This window comes from Podarcis melisellensis, assembly GCF_964234715.1.
Source record: "Podarcis melisellensis genome assembly, chromosome: 11".
In the NCBI taxonomy this organism is placed as follows: Eukaryota; Metazoa; Chordata; class Lepidosauria; order Squamata; family Lacertidae; genus Podarcis; species Podarcis melisellensis.
In genome coordinates this window covers 59,820,285-59,839,468 of record NC_138543.1, presented here as the reverse complement: position 1 = coordinate 59,839,468, position 19,184 = coordinate 59,820,285, and the positions used below count along the sequence as shown (strand labels likewise).

Genomic DNA, 19,184 nt, shown 5'->3' with positions numbered 1-19,184 from the left:
CCTTCTCCCTGGCAACTGTCGCACGCAGCTGGAACGCAGAGCAATGTTTCTCTGCCTGTGGGAACCCCTTACGATGCCAATGCTAGGTGGTCCTCGAAGCATCTGTTGCAGCTGAGGAACTCTCCCCTTTCCTGGAAATTTCCACACGTGCAGCAGGGCTTGGAGAATCATCACATGTTGCCCCACAAATCAAGTAATGCGTGGACTGGTCTTGAATGGGTGGGCCTCGATTGTGCTTGGGGTCTGAGTCATCACCACACCTGAGGTTAAAAAGGAAGAATGGCAGATGCAAGTAATGGACAATATGGAAATGGCGGAAATGACTGGCAGAATCCGAGACCAGGGAGAAGAGTTGGTGGAAGAAGATTGGAGGAAATTTAAAATTTATTTACAGAAACATTGTAAAATTTCTGAATGCTGATGACATTGAAATGAACTGAAGGGGTTCTAGCAATAAGGGGAAAATAAGATTGGATTGATAATAGAAAAATTAATTGGATATGAATTTGCTGAATTAATTTTTAAAAGGGATACAAAAAAGGGAGACGTGAGGAAGTCAGGAAAGTAAGTGAATCAAAGATGAGAAGTTAAAAAGAGGGATTTTTGTTCTTTTTTGTGTGTGTGTTTTATGTTTTTGTTTTTTCTTTTTTTTCTTATGATGAATGTTTGTATTTTTTTGTATTTTTTAATTTTTGTATTTTTGTGTCTTTATATCTTCCTTGTCTTTTTTCTTTTTTCTGTTTGTTGTTATTCTTAAAATTTAATAAATATTATTAAAAAAATAAAATAAAATAAAAAGGGATTTTTCTGTCCAGGTCAGAAATGTTAGAGATCCTGGGTCTTTTTTCACCCCTTTCCCCTTGCTCAAGTCACTTGCTCTGCAGATACCATGCTGTGGTTGGGATTGCTCTGCAGAAGGTTGGAACCGTCAGAGTCATCGAACCACAGAATCAGAGCTGGAAGGGATCCCAAGGTCCTCTAGTCCACCCCCTGCAATGCAGGAATCTCAACTCAGGCATCCTTGACAGATGGTCCTCCAACTTCTGCTTAAAAACCTCCAGTGAAGGAGAGGCCACCACCTTCCAAGGAAGTTGGTTCTGGAAGTCTTCTGATCCAGGCTGGTTAGCTTTAAGGAGTGGAAGCCCTGCAGGGTTGGTTTCAAAACCTGGTCATTAGACACTATTTGAAACACCCAGGTTTGAGTTTTTGGGTTTGAAAGCTAAGCCTTGACACCTCTGCTGCCACTGTGATCAGCTGACTAGGCCGGCCTGGTGGAGGTTTATTTAGCAGCCAGTAACCAGAGGGAGGGTCTTTTTCAGGGTAGCTCCTCTCTATGGAATCACTTCCCTTCTGAGTGCAGGTGAGCCACATTAGATGCATTTTGATGCTTGTTAAAAACCTAGGTGAGCTCTCAGGATTTACAGGTGCTTAATTCCCAGTGGGCTAGTTGTGTTTTTAACCCTACCTGGGTTACTGTCTGCATTTTATTTGCATTGCGGCCTTAATACAGATATGTATATTTTCAAAGCTGTTGCAAGCCTAAGGCTTGATGTGAAGTAAAATGTCACCCCTCCTTTCGATTCTAGGAGTGTCGAATTGCCCTTAACATAATTGTCACCTTCCTGAAACTGGGGGAGCTGCCCTTTGACATCTTTGAGTCTGTGCAGCAAGACAGACTCTACTACAGATTCTCAGTTATCTGCAAGTACATTGTGAGTAAAATTAACATGGTCAACTGTTCCACCTTTCACCAGATTTCTTCAGAGGAGAAGAAATTTTCCATCCATTTCCATTTCCATTTCCATCCAGTTTGGGACTCACTTACTTTCCTCCCAAACTGTGTGTGTTTGGTGTGAGCAGTGGGAGTTTCAGGCTTATTTTATTCTACTGCCTGGCTACTATTTTGTATCCACCGCAATGCCCCAGATCATGGCTTGGGTGAGGAACTGGAAGAATATCTAGATGAAATTCTTCAAAACAGACTCTTGAGAAATGGGCGGGGGGAATGTGTTGATTTTTCTTAGAAAGGTGCTGCTCCTCCCTCTCCCTCTGCTAAATTAACCCCCCCCCCCATTTTATGCCATTGTGGTGTATTGATGTGAATCCCCCTGGGTTAGCTGTGGCTGCAGACCCTCCAAGTGTCCCTATTTTCCAGGGACATCCTTATTTTAGAGAAACCATCCTGGTTTCTGATTTTATCCCGGAATGTCCCACTTTTCCTTAGGATGTCCCTATTTTCATTGGAGAAATGTTGGAGGGTATGGAGTTATCCGACCTCTGAGCCATCTGAAGGCAATCCTGTATAGGGAAGTTTTTTAACATTTTGTTAATGTTTTATTATGGTTTTATGTGTGTTGGAAGCTGCCCAAAGTGGCTGGGGCAACCCATTAAGTTGGGTGGGGTATAAATTGTAAAATTATCATTATGGAATGGGGCGTCCCTATTTTCATCAGAGAAATGTTGGAGGGTATGTTGCTGCAGCATCTGCCTTCTCATCTCCCTGTGTCTGTATCTGTGGCATCAGGATCAGCCGGCCGCAGCCACCAGCTTGCCCTTGCCCTCTCCATCACAGATGTCTTCTAAGACATTTTGTCACTATTATCTATGTGCAGCACAGCCGCAAACAGAGGCCCAGCAACACTGCCACATCCACAGTTATGCTATGGAACTCACTGCCACAAGACGCACAGCTGGCCACTAGCTTGGATGGCTTTAAAATAAGACTGGACAAATTCAAGGAGGGTGGCTCTCCTCTGACGGCTCTGCTCTGCCTCCATAGTTCTGCCAACTAAACCAACTAACATTTTCTGTGCTCTTAATACTTGGGCATGAAGTATGATTCTGCATTATATAAAGGCAGTAGTATTACTGTGGGTGGCCAATTTGGAAATAATTAGGTTATACTTTTCAAATATTGTTTGGCCACCACGAGGGATAGAAACGCGTTAAGAAGCTGGAGTTTTACAAAAGACTAATCTGGCACCTCGGTTGCCTTCTGTCCACTCCCACCCCTGTCCCAGTTGTGGAGATACAGGCAGAGGTTGCCAGACATGCTCACGCAGATGATGGAATACCTAAAGAGCAGGAACCCTGCGCATCGCGAGGCGGCGACCATATTGATAGGTAATTGAAAACAAGGCTCTTGAGAGGAAAGGGGCTTTCAGGGCATGAGCCAGAAGTGGGATTTCAGCTGGGAAACCTGGAGGTTGAGAGGCAGGGATGCAACTCCATGTGTCATGCGCTGCCTAACTCTGTCCCAAGGAGAGCGCTAAAGGGAGGCTGCACCCAAAAAGTCAGGCGCTTCTCCATTGTTGTTGTTGTTATTTGCCCGACCCATGCCCCAAGGTGGGTTACCATTTTTAAATACAGGCAGTGACTGGTTTCTTGTGATTGGTGCACCGTGCGCACTGGAAGTGGCCTGAAAACATCACTGAAACATCATTAAGATGTCACTAAAAGGGCAGAGCAAGGGTCGAATGGGGGTGGGGTACGGCAGGGCAATCAAAGGTGGGGTGGAATGCTTTACGCGGCCCCCACCAAGGCGTGTGGGGGTCTGGAACATAACTCCCACCCAAAATGAGGTTTGCCTGTATTAAAACAGAGACGCACCCCTCAACCTTTTTGTGCCTGGGGCAATCCCCCCAGTAGCCCCCACTACGCCACACCATTTCCCCTGTATGGAATCCTGGAGAACCCCTGTTACTCAGTGTAGACCGTCCTGAGCTGGACATACCAATGCTTTGACCCAGCATCCGTCAGCTTCCTAGGTTCCTACGATTAAACCAGCAAATTGTGAAAGTGATCCAGAAGTTGTTAGCCCCTTCTCTAGAGTATCAACAGCCTATGTGCCTCAGGACTGATGAATGTTTTTAAGCTGGACAAAGTATGCAGGAACTGATCGTTTTCTATTGATCGATCTAGCGTGCAATGCACAGTATATGAAACCCGACTTGGTGAGCACCAAACAAATTGACGACATTTATCTGGGTGAGTAAGGATCAAACCGGCTCTTTTCCTTGCAGGGATCTTTTCATCACAGGACTACTTTTTCCAATCTCATTAATCCCAGATTATCTCACTTTAGTTACTATCAGCCCCTGCAGTCTCCTTTCCCTTCTGGATTGAGATTCCCATGTTCTTCTAGCCACTAACATGATGGAAAATCTGACGAGTTTGTGCTGGGCAAGAAATTGCATTGGCAAAGTATAATATAGTTGGATTAGACCTAACAACAAAAGTTTTGTTTCTGTACACTTGGACTTGAACAGAAACAGTGTTTCTTTCTCTCTCTAACACCTGGCATTAATTTACCCAGCAATGCCAAGGCGAAATGAATTGTCACAGTAGGGCGTGCTGAATTTTTCAGCTTTCAAATTCAGAAAGCGAGGGGTGCTAAAAAGTTGTAACATGACTTGGGAATTCAGATGTTGTTTGGGTGAAATGAATATGTTTTGCTTTTGCTTAGTCAGTGAAATGAGTGTAAAATCGCATAGAAATCATTACAAATGATTGCTAGGAACTTAGTAATTTTTATTTCAGTATTAATGTAATTACCTCACATTTTCAGAAGTTAAAATTCTTTGGTTTTTCCGAAAGCAGTTTTTTCTGCTTCTTCATCAGACATAGACTTACCACAAAAATAATAGCAGCTTTTAATTCCTCACACCCAAAAACATATTTTAAACATATTTCACCCCCTAAAATGGCATGCGCTACCCAGGGAGCCCAGCTCACTTCCCAGGCTGCTTTTCTTTGCCATTGCAACCCCATTGCTTTGCAATTCTCCTGTCCTGTCCATCAGCCCCCTCCAGATCTTGTTGGACTACAACTCCCATCAGCCAAAGCCAGCCAAGCCAATGGTAAGGGGGGCGGGGTGTCCTTCTGTGTCAATTCTCATCTCCTCATCAAAAAAATGGCCAGTCCTGGAAACCTCTTCCACGTAAACAATACTGAGCTCAGCAACTCAATGGGCCTAACTCTGTTCCAGGCAGCTCCTTCTGTCCTTATCATGAGGGGCATTTGCTCCTGACAAGACCTATCCCTGCCCCTCCTTTGAATTTATCTCTTTAAATATCTATATGTGATTCATAATTGTCTTCTTAGGGCAGCTTACAAGAGGAAGGAGCGATGGCCACCAACTTGGATGGCTTTGAGAGGCAGAAATGCTTCTGAGCACCAGTTGCGGGAAACCACAGGAGGGAACCAGGCTCTTGTGCTGGGGTCCCACTTATGGGTTTCCTGTGGGCGCATCTGGTTGTCCATTGTGAGAACAGGACTCAGGACATTGGCCTGATCCAGGAGGACTCTGCTGTGGTTCTCATGTTCCTTCTTCCATTGCAGCTCTCCTGGACCTTCAGGGTGACTTGGACGTGGCTGTCTCAAACGCTGCGGTGGCTGCCAGCGAGGAGCTATTTAGACGCTGCGGCGGTCGGATCAATCCAAAGATTGTACCCAGCCAACATCTCCTGTCCATGCTAAAAAACAACAAGGCAAGGCAGTGAGAGTGAGAACTGGCATGCCCAGAAGGAGGTCTTCAGAAAAGGCAGGCAAGCAGGAGCAGTGCTTCTTGCTTTCCGAGTGCCACAAAGAGCAGCTGCAGGGCAGCTGGGCTTCCATTTGAATTGAGAACACTTGTAGAGAACTTAATGAAGATTCTAGACATTGCTTTCTGTGTGGTCTGCTTTTCTCTCTAGGAATCAATCTCTACACTTCAACTTTTCCCTTTCCAAATGCCATTGTTTTTATATGATGATTTTCTCTCCCCTGTCCCCTCCATCCAATGGAGAATTGATCACACTCAGAAGGGTAGCATCCCTTCCACATGCCTGCATACACGAGTATAGCCTAATGGGCAGGGAGACCTTCCTCCAAGAAAAAAAGGAAAAGAAAACATTTGGGGCCGGGAAGGGGTCTTGAGACAGCTACGTGCTTCAGTAGTATCTGTCAATTTGACTATGCATTGTCAGTCTGCTCCAAATTAAGGTTCAGAATATTCAGGACCTCTTGATTGAATGATTGATTGATTGAAACAGTTCCTCTTTGAAACACCCTTGTGTTTTCCTGGCCATTTTTAACCTTAACCTCATATTTGTCTGTGCCACTCAGGAAACAAGCTGGGATGCAATATTGGCTTAGGAAATGAAATAGCGGGAGATTATTTTACTTTTTAGAGGAGTCCCAGAGGAAAAGGAGGAGAATGTAATACAGTATTTAATTAACACATTGTCTGAATGAATAGGAACATAGGAGGAGGAGCTGGATGGTTCAATTGACAGGATCTATCATGTTAAATCCAATTTTGCAAAGATTAGGAAATTGCCAGGAGACTGTTTGCTTTTTTTAATTCAAGATCAATTAAAGACAGAATAATACAAACCAACTACCAAAACAGATTAAGAATGTTAATATATTTAAAGATAATTATGGGGAAACTTGGAAAGAGATAAAAAGGAATTTAGAAATTTGGGGTGGTGGGCAGCAGGCAGTCCCTGCCTCTCAGCCTGGCCTCCCTCAGAGGACTGTTGTGAGGGCGGAGGAAGCGCCATGCAATGAGCAAGAGAGGGAAAAAGGCTCTTTGCGGCTCCATGGCCGTTTCCATGGCAACCAGGGATGCCACCTCCACCTTACCTAGGATGCGGGTCACCCCCAGGGTGAGCTTCTCCAGGTAGGGCTTGGTGCTGCTGGAGCCGTTGACGCTGCGCAGGGCCTTCTCCTCCATCCTTTGCCTCCTCCCTCCAGCATCAGCCCCTGACAACACCTGTACGCGCAGGGACAGCACCAGGTGGGCGTTTTTTGACTCCTCTCACGACCCGTAGCTCAGAAGCCCCGCCGCGGTGGCTTTCGGGAATCGCAGTCCTCCGTTTCATTCAGTTCCTTTCCATCGCCGTTCTGTAGGGGGGGGAGGAATGGAGAGCAGGCACTACGACTCCCAGAAGGCAATGGGAGAGCCGGCTCCTCCTCCCTTTCTCCCCCCCAGCCTGTTCCGAGCCCCTCCCATTGGCCGGCTCCTCCGATCTGTATCTGGGCGAATCCCGGTCGCTGTCAACCAATGGGAGCCGTGAGTCGGGCGCGGGGGCGTGGCTGGGCGGAGAGCCGTTGGAGTTGGCGGTTGCTTCGAGGTGGCGGGTGTGGAGTAAGGACCGTCTCTTTACCTCAGGAGGGGCTCGCGGGGGGGGGGGGCGGGAGGAGAAGGAAAAGCGGGGGGGGGGGGAAGGGCTAATTTGACGGCGGGCGATAATAAACGGTGGCAAAGGCTGCCGTGGTTCCTGAGCATGTGCAGAGAGCCGCCTCCGTTGCCTCAGGAAAGACGCCCCGCCGAGTGCGGAGCCAGGCCCGGGGGTTACGGGGGAAGCCCCCACTCCCAGGGCGGGGGGACCTTGGCCTGCCAGCCTCCCTCCCTCTCTCGCCCCTCGCCCCACTCTGCGGGGTTGTTGTGAGGGGGCGGGCAGCGTCGCTTGAGGGAGAGAGAGAGTGCTGAACAGGGCTGCTTCATATTCTACTACAAGTGCTAGTATGCTAAATTCCCCATAGCTCCCTCGAAGTCTCCATTCAGTGCACAGCGTAGCAACCCAAATAGTCGTGCTGAGCGGAGACTTGAACCCGCAACTCTGAGCTGCTGCAGCTGATTTCAGCTCTTGTTTGTGGTTCCCTCTGGTGGAAGTTTTGGTAACTTTGGTGCCTTCCGTCATGGGGAAGACGGGGCTGGTGGTGGGGAGAAGTATATTGCATGGCCCTTGAGGTTTCTGTATGTCTTGGGGGACGTGTCCTGTTTATGATATCGTCTGCCCCCATAGCCTCTCCCCTTCACCAAGTGACCCCATAGCTGGTGACCTGCAAAACAGACCCATAGCCTATTCGTCACTCCCTCCTAGCGTCCTTTCCATCCTTGGCACCAGAATTAGGCATCCCACTTGCAGCAGGATATTGTCATACTTCTGTATCAAGCTAGAAATGGAGGCTCAGACCTCCAGGCTCCCAGAGGCAAAGTGAATTGGTTCTTGGAGACTTTGCATCACAGTTCTGCAAAAGGCTATCCTGCACTAGTTCCCTTGGTTGGTTAGAGCGTGGTGCTGATAATGCCAAGGTTACAGGTTTGATCCTTATAAGGGCCACCTTCATTTTCCTGCATTTTAGGGGGCTGAACCCTTAGGATTCCTTCCAGCTCTGCAGTTCTGTGATTCTAACGTCTTTAAGGTTCCAAAAGTGAGATCTCTAATCTGAACCTGGAAGATGAGGGTAAGTGGGCCCAAGAAGCTAAAATGTATTTCAAAAGTTTAATTTTAAACGTATTGGCAGAAGATAAGTGAATGGATTTTAGTTCATGAAGAATGTGAGCAAAAAGCAAGCAAGCAAGCAAGCTGAGATTCACCAAAGGGCATCATGTTCTGTGAGCCTTCTGTGCACCTACAGAATTGTGGCATCCATGCCAGCAACTTAGTAATGGCTGCCTTTCTTCCAGACAACCTGATGCCCCTTGGCTGCATGACCATCAACAGCATCTCCTAGCTAAACCAAGTCAGAGCGTCGCCCGTCTACGCCTTGCCCAATGCCCCCACGCTGGCTGACTTGGAGGACACTGATAATGAAGAAGGTACTGCCCCACCTCACCCCTTTGTCCATGGGAGACCTCGGTCCATCTCTCCTCACCTCCCGCTACCCCACCAAAAGTTTCCATGACCTTATACACAAGCCCCACTGACGCCCAGCTTCTCAAGCTTTGCCTGGTTTGAGTATTCCTTGCCCTGCACCCGATGAGAATGCCTACCTGCTTCGCTCAGCCTTTTCTTTCCCCAAAGGTAAGGGGGGTCAGCTGGAGAAACCTCACTTGGACTTGCGGAGCCTGGTGTTTGAGCTGGACCCGTGCGGAGGGAATGGGAACGTCTGCCTTGTGTACAAGAACACCAAGCCGGGTATGTTGTGTGATACCAGCAGCCCAAGAGCTGTCTTCACTAATCAGCCCCATCTGCAAACCCCTGTTAGCTTTTGTCTTTGTGGGAGATGTTTTGGACTACTGTTCCTAGCACCATACCGTTGTGCTGGCTGAGAGTGATGGGCTTTGTAGTCCAGAACATCTGGAGGGCACCAGGTTGGCAAAGGCTGTTGTCTATGATGGCCTGTGATGGAAGTTTTTCTGAAGAGCAAGCTATGCTTTGTTGCTGCTGCTGCTAATATTATTATTAAAATTTGTATACTGCCCTTCATCCACAGATCTCAGGGCGGTTCACTACATAAAATTACTATATCTATATATGCATAATAAAAAGAAGAAAAGCAAACATCCCCCTCACCCAGCATTTAGAAAGGTATTGGAGATCAATCAGCCAAAGGCTTGGTTGAAGAGAAACGTTTTCACCTGGCGCCTGATCACCACCTGGGGCTGTTGCATTGGCAGTATGCCTTCACCAGCTACGGCATCAGCCCCCAGGCTAAGGGGAGAGAACGACAAATGGCCCGTCCCTTTTCCTAGAGTCTGCCGCTTTCACAAAAGCCCTGCTTTCACAAAAGCCCTGCAAAGAAGGTCAGGCTTAGAGTGAGTGATTGGCCCAAGGTCACCCAGTGAGCTTCATGGCCAAACAGGAATTTGAACCCAGGTGTCCCAGGCCCCAGACTGACATTCTAATCCAGTGTGTCTCAAACTTGGGTCCCCAGCTGTTGTCTGGACCCAAGTTTGAGAAACACTGCTCTTACCACTATGCCACACCACCTCTACACTGACTGGCTGCTGCTCTCCAGAGCTTCAGGTGGCATGGTAGGGGTCTCTCCCACCCCTCCTTGTAGATACCAGTGGGGATTTGTATGCAACATTAATGCTCTCACCTCTGAACGAATTATTTTGACCCAGGGCTGAAGTTCTTCCATTCCCTTGCTCTGTTCTGTATCACTCCCACTTTCCCAGAGAGGCATTTGGACACTGACTCTCCAGGATTTGGGGGGCAGCAGCTGGTCTCAGCCCCACTTGGAGATCCCCAGGGATTGAACTCTGCATCCAACGCACACACTCTGACACTGAAGCATGATTCTTCCCTCAGATACACCATGCAACATGAGTTTAGGATATTACCATGCTGTGGTGTGATATCTCTCCTGCAGCTCTATGCCAAGAAAGCCTTGCAAAGGGTAATAATAATTTAGCAGGTCATCCAGGGATTGAATTAGGGATCTGCTCCATCCCAAGCAGAAACCCCTTCTGTCCCTGAGCCCATCTAGCGGGATTCCTGTCTGAGGCCTCCAGTCCCACGGCCGGCAGATAGCAAGCCAGGAGACAGGCCTGGAGACACCCCCACCCTTCCATTGCTCACCTTCTCTGCTGTGTGCAGCATTTTTTTATCGCCAGTTTTGATAGTTACCAGACGGACAATTTGACAGACAGGGCTAGGAGCCTAAAGTCCTCTGCGTCAGGGTGGCCTTTGCGTTCCAGAGCCATGCTTGTTTGGGATCTTTTGAGTTCCTTGGTTTACCTTTCTTTTACTTGTCCTTCATCTCCTAACAAGAGACTCCCTTCACTTCCTCTGTGCCATGCCAAACTTCATAAACTTCTATCGTGCTGCCTCTTACTTGCCTTCTCTCCTGACCAAAAGGTCCTAACCTTGGCCACCTTCCTTCCTAGGGGATTCACTCCACCCCCTTGATAATGTTGGTTGTCGTTTTCTGAACTTTTTCCAACATCTTTTTCAAGACAAGGGCCCTCAGGCTCCTGGCAGGCAGTTCTGGGTGGCAGGAAGTGCTGTTTGCTGCTCCTCGCTTTACCTTCTCCTTCTCCACAAGGTTCAACATGCACAAGCTCATCCCCTGTCAACACGGAGCAGCTCTCTGAGGAGGCTGATTCCTTCGTGAACAAGCTGGACCCAAACAAGGTCTTCCTGACATTGCAAAGCAGCACCTTAAAGTCATGTGGGTCTCCCTTGCTGATTCCAGTATCCTTCTGGTGAAGATCAGACCCAGAGGCAGGGATAGTCTTCAAACAATGACTAAAGCTGCCTCCTCAGTAATGACATGGTGTGGACAGCGTAACACTTCCTGCTGCCCATGTTAACTGAGATCGGATGTCCCAGGACACCCCACCCCCCGTGGAACATGCCCCATTCTGTTGGCTGGGGCCCACTCCCAGTCAGCCCTGACCCTCTCCCCTTAAGATCAAAACTATACCTATCCACAACCCAACACCCACCCACCCCCAACAGAGAAAGAAACACACAAACAAAAGAACATACCAAAAAAGCACAATTTAAAAGGCCGCAGATAAAATATAATTTAAAAACTATTAAAAAGAGGAGCCCTCTCTGCCGAGTAGCAGCCGCAGTCCTTGTGAAGCCTGTCAGCGCCCCCCGCCCCAAGCCAGGTGAAGAGAGGCAGGGCAGAGCAGCGCCCTCAGCCTCCTGGCAGGCAGTCCTGGGTGGCAGCAGCAGCAGTCCTTTCTAGGGCCTGTGAAGTCCCCCCAAGCCAGGTGGAGATAGGCAGGGCAGGGCCCTCAGGCTCCTGGCACGCAGTCCTGGGTGACAGTGGCAGCAGCAGCAGTCCTTTCTAGGGCGTCAGGCGTCCCCAAGCCTGATGGAGAGAGGCAGAGTAAAACTACTTTCTGGGTGCAGCCTCCCTTTAGCGCTCTCCTTTGGACAGAGTCAGGCAGCGCATGACACATGGAGTTGCATCCCTGCCTCTCAGCCTCCAGGTTTTCCAGCTGAAATCCCACTTCTGGCTCATGCCCTAAAACCCCCTTTCATCTTAAGAGCTTTGTTTTCAATTACCTATCAATACGGCTGCTGTCTCCCAATGTTCGGGCCTGGTGCTCCTCAGCAGCTCTGTGAGCTCCCTTAAGGTTGCTGGCAGTTTCTGGTTGTATCTTGACACCTGGGGACGGGAGTAGACAGAAAGGCAACCAATTAGTCTTTCTGCTGCTGACCAGTATAGGCAACCCTGAGATAGCCAGACCATTGGCCTGACTCTCTTTAAGGCAGCTTCCTGCCTATGCTGGTCTGCACCTGAGAATAAGGCTGCAGCAGAACAAGGGAATCTCCTTTCAACTGGCTCAATGAAAGGCAAAGCGTTGTTAGATTAATTTGTACACCGCTTCATAATGTGCCCCCTGCCACCAATTTCTTACTGCCAGCGGGTGTTGTAGAATGTGGCTTAGTCCTCGCAGGCCGCCCATCTGCATCAGGGGGTTGGGTGCCACCAGCCACTCTTGGAGAGTGTCCACAATGTTCTCTCTGCTGCAATCTCCCGGTGAAAAAGGAGCTGAGAAAGAAAACACTTGATGGGGTGCAAGGCCAAAGAAAGTGCCATGAAAATCAAAGTTCACTACCCCATACCCTCCAGGTTTGTCCTGATTTTCCAGGGACAGCCCCGGAATTATGAAAGCCAACTGGCTTCTCATTTAATCCCGGAATGTCCCTGTTTTCCCTGCCAGAGCTGCCGCCACCAAGCTCGGGGAGGAGTATGAGCCAGAGCTGGTCCCCAATGACAGTGGCGGCTGTGAGGGGGCCTGTCGTTGCCCCTCCATGGTATCTCTGTGGCCACTGCTGCTGGCCTCCTCCCTTGGGCAGCTTGTAGAGCAGCGGTTCTCAACCTGTGGGTCCCCAGATGTTGTTGGACTACAACTCCCATCATCCCTGAGCTCTGGCCTTGCTAGCTAGGGATGATGGGAGTTGTAGTCCAACAACATCTGAGGACCCACAGTTTGGGAAAGGCTGTTGTAGATGATGCTGGAAAGCAGGTGAGGAGAGGCGAGGCTGCAACCGCCAAAGCCCAGCCCTGTGTGCCATGCTGGCTCTGAGGGGCAGGCAGAGGGCAGGCCCCCCCCCGGGTGGGAAGAAAGGGGGAGCAAAGCGCAAGGAGTTAGTTAATGCTCACTGCCCTCAGCTCTTATCTAAGGCCTGTAGAAATTGCTGCCTCAGGCAGAGGGCAGGCCTGCCAGCCATCAATGGTGGCGCAGGAGACCTTCTTACACCCTCTGCTTTCCTTGCCTGCCTGGGTGCAGTTGTTTCAAAGCAGGAGCGCCTGCAGGCGTCCTCCGTTTCCGACTCTCCCCTCAGTGAAGAAGGCCATCCCAATTGCTCTTTCCTTGGCGTCAGTGCGGCGTATGTAGGCACGTGCCTGTTTGAAAATTGGTCGGAGGTGCGGTTTAGCTCAGCACGGGGACTGACCAAGCGGGCAGCAACGGCTTCCTATTCACTGCAGAATAGGAAGCCATTGCCGCCCGCTTGCTCAGTCCCCACGTGGAGCTAAACCGGTACGCTGCACCAGTTCCTCCGCATGGGGACTGACTTCCGGATCGCAGCCACGGCTTCCTATTGGCTGCAGGAAGCTCCTGCAGTCAATAGGAAACTGCAGAAGCCTCCCCCCCCGCGACTCCAAAAGCCAGCGGGGAAAGAGTGGCGGGCGTGTGCGCATGTGTGCACGCGCTCACGTGGGCGATCTGGCCCATCGACGGAAAATTTGCCGACCCCGGGATTAGTTGGTAGATTATTCTACAGTCCTGTTATAAGAATAATAAACCATTATAAAGTGAGTTATAATTTCCCTCCAAAAGTTCCCTCAAGGTTTGTCTGCTGACATTACATTTGTTGCATCGTTGTATCTATGCACTTATTATTACTGAAATCTCACGTATCTGTATTATTTTATCTGTATTTTGTATCTGTTACCTTCTGTATCTTTACATTTCAATGCTGACAAAAAATTGTGTATTTATTTGTACCAATGAATCTGCAAAAACCTTTATACTAATAAGAAATGTCATTGTTGTCCGTGGCTACACAGTGCCATCTACAAAGTCTACAGTACACACACACACCAATTCACAAGTTGAATGACTTTATTCAAAACAAGGCTACACAATCACACTTATATATGCAAAATACCGGGAAACACCCAAAATCCTGTCTTCATTTCCTCTCTTATCGATCTGCTCTAGGCATCACTCAAAGTCGTCCTGCAAAATCAGAAAAACAAACAATACATAGCCATCAGTAAACATGGGAAAACAGGAATCTGCCTAAATCCTTTTGTATACACTGTCTACACCATAGAAATCAAGTATCCACAAATGCTACCATTAACAACTATTTGCCCTTCTGATTTACCTGTAAATCCCTCATGCAGCACCTAGTCTTGACGTCCTCTGTTTTTTCCCACTTGCTTATTCTTCTGTATGGAAAATGAAATGTATAAATGTCTGAGTTTTCTTTTGTTTGGGTTGCTCCTCCACTGAGCAGGGACCCTGATGCAACAAATCTTTTATTTGCAATAAACGATCAGGCTTAATTGCCGCCTTGCTTTAATATTGTTTTTGTCTCTATTTGTTACTGCTGACTGGTAAGAGCCTCAAAACGCACTCTACATGGTGTTCCTTTCCTCTACAAGAATCGGGACTATATTAAAGGGAATTTCCTCTTTTAACAGTCCCAAAAGGTTGACTTGACAATGCAACTCAATATAATATTTATAAACAAGAGCAAAATTAAAGATAAAAAAGGACATTTTTTTAAAAAAAGCATTTAACATTTGCAAATCTAACAAATGCCATTTTAAAAAATCAATCCAAAAAATATTCAACCAGTTGTTAAATTGGAACCCTCCTGTGGTTTCCTGCAAGTCGTATTCAGAAGCATTGCTGCCTCCAACTACGGATCTAGATTCAGGTAGGTAGCCGTGTTGGTCTGACGTAGTAGAAATAGAAAAAATATTTGGCAATCTTCGCGGAGCTCTGGCCCAATGGTTGCCATCGGTTTGATTTGACTTAATTTTATAATAAATGATTTTAGAGTGTTGTACTGTTTTATTGTTGTTAGCCACCCTGAGCCCGGCTTCGGCTAGGGAGGGCGGGATATAAATAAAATCTATTATTATTATTAAAAAATTGTCCAGTAGCACCTTAGAGACCAACTAGGTTTGTTCTTGGTATGAGCTTTCATGTGCATGTGTATCTGAAGAAGTGTGCATGTACACGAAAACTCATACCAAGAAAAAACTAGCTGGTCTCTAAGGTGCTATTGGACAAAGCTTTTTGTTTTTTATATCTATTCCAGCTATGGAGGCAGAGCAGAGCCATTAGAGCAGAGCAACCCTCCATGAATTTGTCCAATCTTATATTAAAGCCATCCAAGCTAGTGGCCACCTGTGCGTCTTGTGGCAGTGAGTTCCATAGCATAACTGTGGATGTGGCAGTGTTGCTGGGCCTCTGTTTGCAGCTGTGCTGTACATAGATAATAGTGACAAAATGCCTTAGAAGACATTGTGATGGAGAAGGCAAGGGCAAGCTGGTGGCTGCGGCCGGCTGATGCCGATGCCACAGATACAGACACAGGGAGATGAGAAGGCAGATGCTGCAGCCACATACCCTCCAACATTTCTCTGATGAAAACAGGGATGCCCCATTCCATAATGAGAATCTCCGCAGCCAGTTATTTCCTCTCAGCCTAACTGGCCTCGCAGGGTCGTTGTGATGACAAAATGTGGGAGAAGATAATGATGTGCACCATCTTGGGCTCCTCAGAGCAAAGGTGGGATATCAATGTAATGAACAAAAATGTCCCAGGGCTACTTATTTTATTGCAAGTTTTCCTCCAGGGAGCCCAGTGTGGCATAGATGGTTCTCTCCCTCCTCATTTAATCACCACAACAACACTGAGGTAGGTTAGACTGACAGGCACTGACAGAAACATACCCCTTGCCTGTTCACCTAGTGAACTTCATGGCCAAGTGGGGATTCGAACTCTGGTCTCCCAAGTCTCAGTCAACACTAGCCACTGCACCACACTGCCTCTCCTTTGAACCTGCTATGGCATGAAATGCTGCCTGGACCGTCTCATGTTTTGGACCTGACCTTCGGGGCACTTGCCCCCCCCCCAACTAAGCTACCTTTGCTTGGAGGAAAAAACCTGCTACTTTCCCCGCTGGGTGACTGGCCCTTTCCATAAAGGAGATCTGTATTTTTGTATTAAGGCTGGAACGAAATGATTTTAGGCATGAACCCTAGGAGAGAGCACCGGAGACTGTTTTGCAGGGAGCCAAGGGGGATGAACTAAATGACCTAACAGGATTTCCCCCATCTTTTACCTTTGATGCTTCAAAGGGCTCCCTAAGGGTGGGGCCCCCTATCTGTCCTCTTTTAATGTTAACATCATGGGGTTGTGGTTAGAAATTGTTTTTGATTGTATTACCACTATTCTCCACAGTATTTCTTTCAAAATCCATAGCGTATCTATGCTACTGGCAGATTGGTTCGGTTCTGAAAAGTGGGTGAAATCCTTTTTATAGAATGCTTAAATCTCCAAGCATCTTTTAAATAAAAGTTTTCACTACTGGGAAAACCATAGCTTTAACTATACGAACCTTTGTTGGCAAGGTGATGTCTCTGCTTTTTCAGATGCTGTCTAGGTTTGTCATTGCTTTTCTCCCAAGAAGCAGGTGTCTTTTAATTTTGTGACTGCTGTCACCATCTGCAGTGATCATGGAACCCAAGAAAGTAAAATCTCTCACTGCCTCCATTTCCTGCCCTTCTGTTTGCCAGGAGGTGATGGGACCAGTGGCCATGATCTTAGTTTTTTTGATGTTGAGCTTCAGATCATATTTTGCGCTCTCCTCTTTCACCTTCATTAAAAGGTTCTTTTAATTCCTCCTCACTTTCTGCCATCAAGGTAGTTTCATCTGCATATCTGAGGTTGTTGATATTTCTTCCGGCAATCTCAATTTCGTCTTGGGATTCATCCAGTCCAGCCTTTCGCATGATGAATTCTGCATATAAGTTAAATAAGCAGGGAGACAATATACAGTCTCAATTTTGAACCAATCAGTACTTCCATATCCAGTTCTAACTGTAGCTTCTTGTCCCACATAGAGATTTCTCAGAAGACAGATGAGGTGATCAGGCACTCACATTTCTTTAAGAACTTGCCATAGTTTGCTGTGGTCGATACAGTCAAAGGCTTTTGGGTGGTCAATGAAACAGAACTAGATGTTTTTCTGGAACTCTTTAGCTTTCTTCATAATGCAACACGTATTTGGAATTTGGTCTCTGGTTCCTCTGCCCCTTTGAAATCCAGCTTGCACTTCTGGGAGTTCTCGGTCCGCCTGCCTTGTAGATTTTTAAGCATAACCTTGTGTGTGAAATGAGCGCAATTGTGCGGTAGTTGGAGCAGTCTTTGGCACTGCCCTTCTTTCGGATTGGGGTGTAGACTGATCTCCAATCCTCTGGCCACTGCTGAGTTTTCCAAATTTGCTGGCATATTGAGTGTAGAACGATAACAGCATCATATCTTAAAATTTTAAATAGTTCAGCTCACATTTTGCTTGCCTTCTCCCCCCCCCCCCTATTTGTAAGGCCTCGTTGGACAGTCACATTTTTATAGGTACTGTATATGCATTTTAGCAACCCCATAATTTAAATATATTTCCTCATAACAAACAGGGGAAAGCTCATGAGTTCAATCAACCAACCTGCATCACACACACCTGGGGAAGTGGATGGGGGTGTTGGAGGATGGTGTCTAAAATTTCCCTCTCATCCATCATCTCCAAAGTTTCTCTGAATGTTCTTCCTCCCAGCATCTTCCTACCTATCAACAATTGCCCGAGGTTTTCATCTGAGAGTTCCTGAGAGAGAGAGAGAGAAAGAAAGAGAGAGGAGTAAATAAGGCGGATGAGAGGGAAAGGTGTTGTATTTTTCCGTGTATAACATGTCCCTGTGTATAAGACGCCCCCTATTTTTGGGTACTCAATATTTAGAAAATAGGGGAAATTGCTAAGACTTGTTAAGCTTTTTTTGAGGGGGGGGATTGCCCAGGGTTGTTGTTGAGCTTTTTTTTTTTAGGGGGGTAGCCATTAATCAAATTGCACTGCCTGATTGCCACAGAAGCAGCCAATCAACAACAGCCCTTTCCACAGCAAATAAATCACCGTTGGAAACCTCCTCCTGGAGGCTACAACCAACTGCCTGTCCCCCCCTCAGCACTACCAATGTATAAGAGGAACCCCAATCTCACACATGATTTTTGGGGTAGAAAACTGTGAATAACTGCGTGTCCAGTACACTCCCTCTGCGCAAAACTTCTGCTGTGTTTCTCAGCGCTGGCTTTAGTCAGGATCTACCTTAAGCAGTATGCAGAGTCGCAGCATTGCCTCCGTGTGAGAAAGAGTAAGGAAGAGTCCACAAGCTGTTCTTCTCTAACAGCGTTTATTTACAAGCAATAAATCCATCAGAACTTGGAGACGTTCTCTGTGCCGGAGCACAAAACGCTGTGTCTCAGCGTCACTCAGCGTAAAAACTGAAAGTAACTCACAGACAAAGAACTGACGCAGCTTCCCGAATGAAGCTCCACCCCCAGATACAGGACATCACTAGGGGTTAACCCTTTAACCACCATACTCCACACCCCCTCATGCCCTGCATCTGGAGGGAAACAAGCAACACAGCTTACCCCAAACACAGACCTTCACAGAACTCATCATGACGCTGGAAGTTCAATGGTTTTGTAAAACCATTAGCGAGGTTCTTGGCTGAGGGACAGTATTTCAGCGCATCTAATCCCTCTTGAAAACTCTGACACACATTCTGGAAATGAATGTCTAGATGCTTGGTCCTGGCCTTAAATTGCCCAGATTCTGCCAATTTGAGGCAAGGCTAATTGTCTTCGTAAACGACAGGCAAACAGTTCTGCCCGCAGATCTCTTGAACCAAACACACATAGAACTCCAGCTCTCTGCAAACCTCAGAAAGCGCACTGAACTCAAATTCTTCCTCATCTGAGTCAAACTGCTCTGAAAGAACATCTGGGTTCCCATGCAGGTGTTTCCCACTTTGCTCACAGAACTCAGCACTACTGCTAATAAGCAGCTGAGACTGATTGCCACTTGGATATGCAAAACGCCAAGCCTTGGACCCAGGTTCATACCCTACAAAGATCATCTTCTCTTGGTTCACCCTTTCTGCGATTGTCCTTTGGAATGAGGACCCATGCCTCACAGCGAAAAACACGCAAGAAATCCACCTTGGGCTTCTTACCGTGCAGCAGAAAATAGGGTGTATCCCCTACACTTGCATTGAACACTCTGTTCTGTACAAAGGCCGCACATTTATAACTCTCGGCCCAAAAGCGCTGTGGCAGGCCTGCGTCAAACAGCATGGCAGCCGCAGCCTCTTGCAGTGTTCTGTTCTTATGCTCAGCAACACCATTCTGTTGAGGACTCTG

At 47.4% G+C, this 19,184-nt stretch overlaps 1 protein-coding gene and 2 long non-coding RNA genes across 7 annotated transcripts in view; 2 read left to right on the top strand and 1 right to left on the bottom strand.

Moving 5' to 3' along the window:
- Positions 1 to 5,664, top strand: part of LOC309379988 (maestro heat-like repeat family member 5) — a 37,435-nt gene extending 31,771 nt beyond the window's left edge. For 4 of the 5 annotated variants that reach the window (XM_081929595.1, XM_081929598.1, XM_081929594.1 and 1 more), the window contains 4 exons: positions 1,587 to 1,712; positions 3,021 to 3,123; positions 3,922 to 3,987; positions 5,341 to 5,664. In XM_081929595.1, coding sequence (XP_081785721.1) covers positions 1,587 to 1,712; positions 3,021 to 3,123; positions 3,922 to 3,987; positions 5,341 to 5,501 — 456 coding nt within the window. In that variant the 3' untranslated portion in view covers positions 5,502 to 5,664. The remainder of the gene's footprint in view (positions 1 to 1,586; positions 1,713 to 3,020; positions 3,124 to 3,921; positions 3,988 to 5,340) is intronic. The other variant, XM_081929596.1, reaches the window with a different exon arrangement.
- Positions 5,665 to 8,505: 2,841 nt separating this feature from the next.
- On the top strand, positions 8,506 to 11,205 carry LOC309380219. The gene is made up of 3 exons (XR_014172724.1): positions 8,506 to 8,590; positions 8,796 to 8,913; positions 10,765 to 11,205. It is a non-coding gene; the product is annotated as an uncharacterized lncRNA (long non-coding RNA).
- Positions 11,206 to 11,207: 2 nt separating this feature from the next.
- LOC309380212 lies at positions 11,208 to 17,213 on the bottom strand. Its single transcript, XR_014172712.1, has 2 exons — positions 12,904 to 17,213; positions 11,208 to 12,765 (listed from the first exon to the last, which is right to left on the bottom strand). It is a non-coding gene; the product is annotated as an uncharacterized lncRNA (long non-coding RNA).
- Positions 17,214 to 19,184: the final 1,971 nt, after the last annotated feature.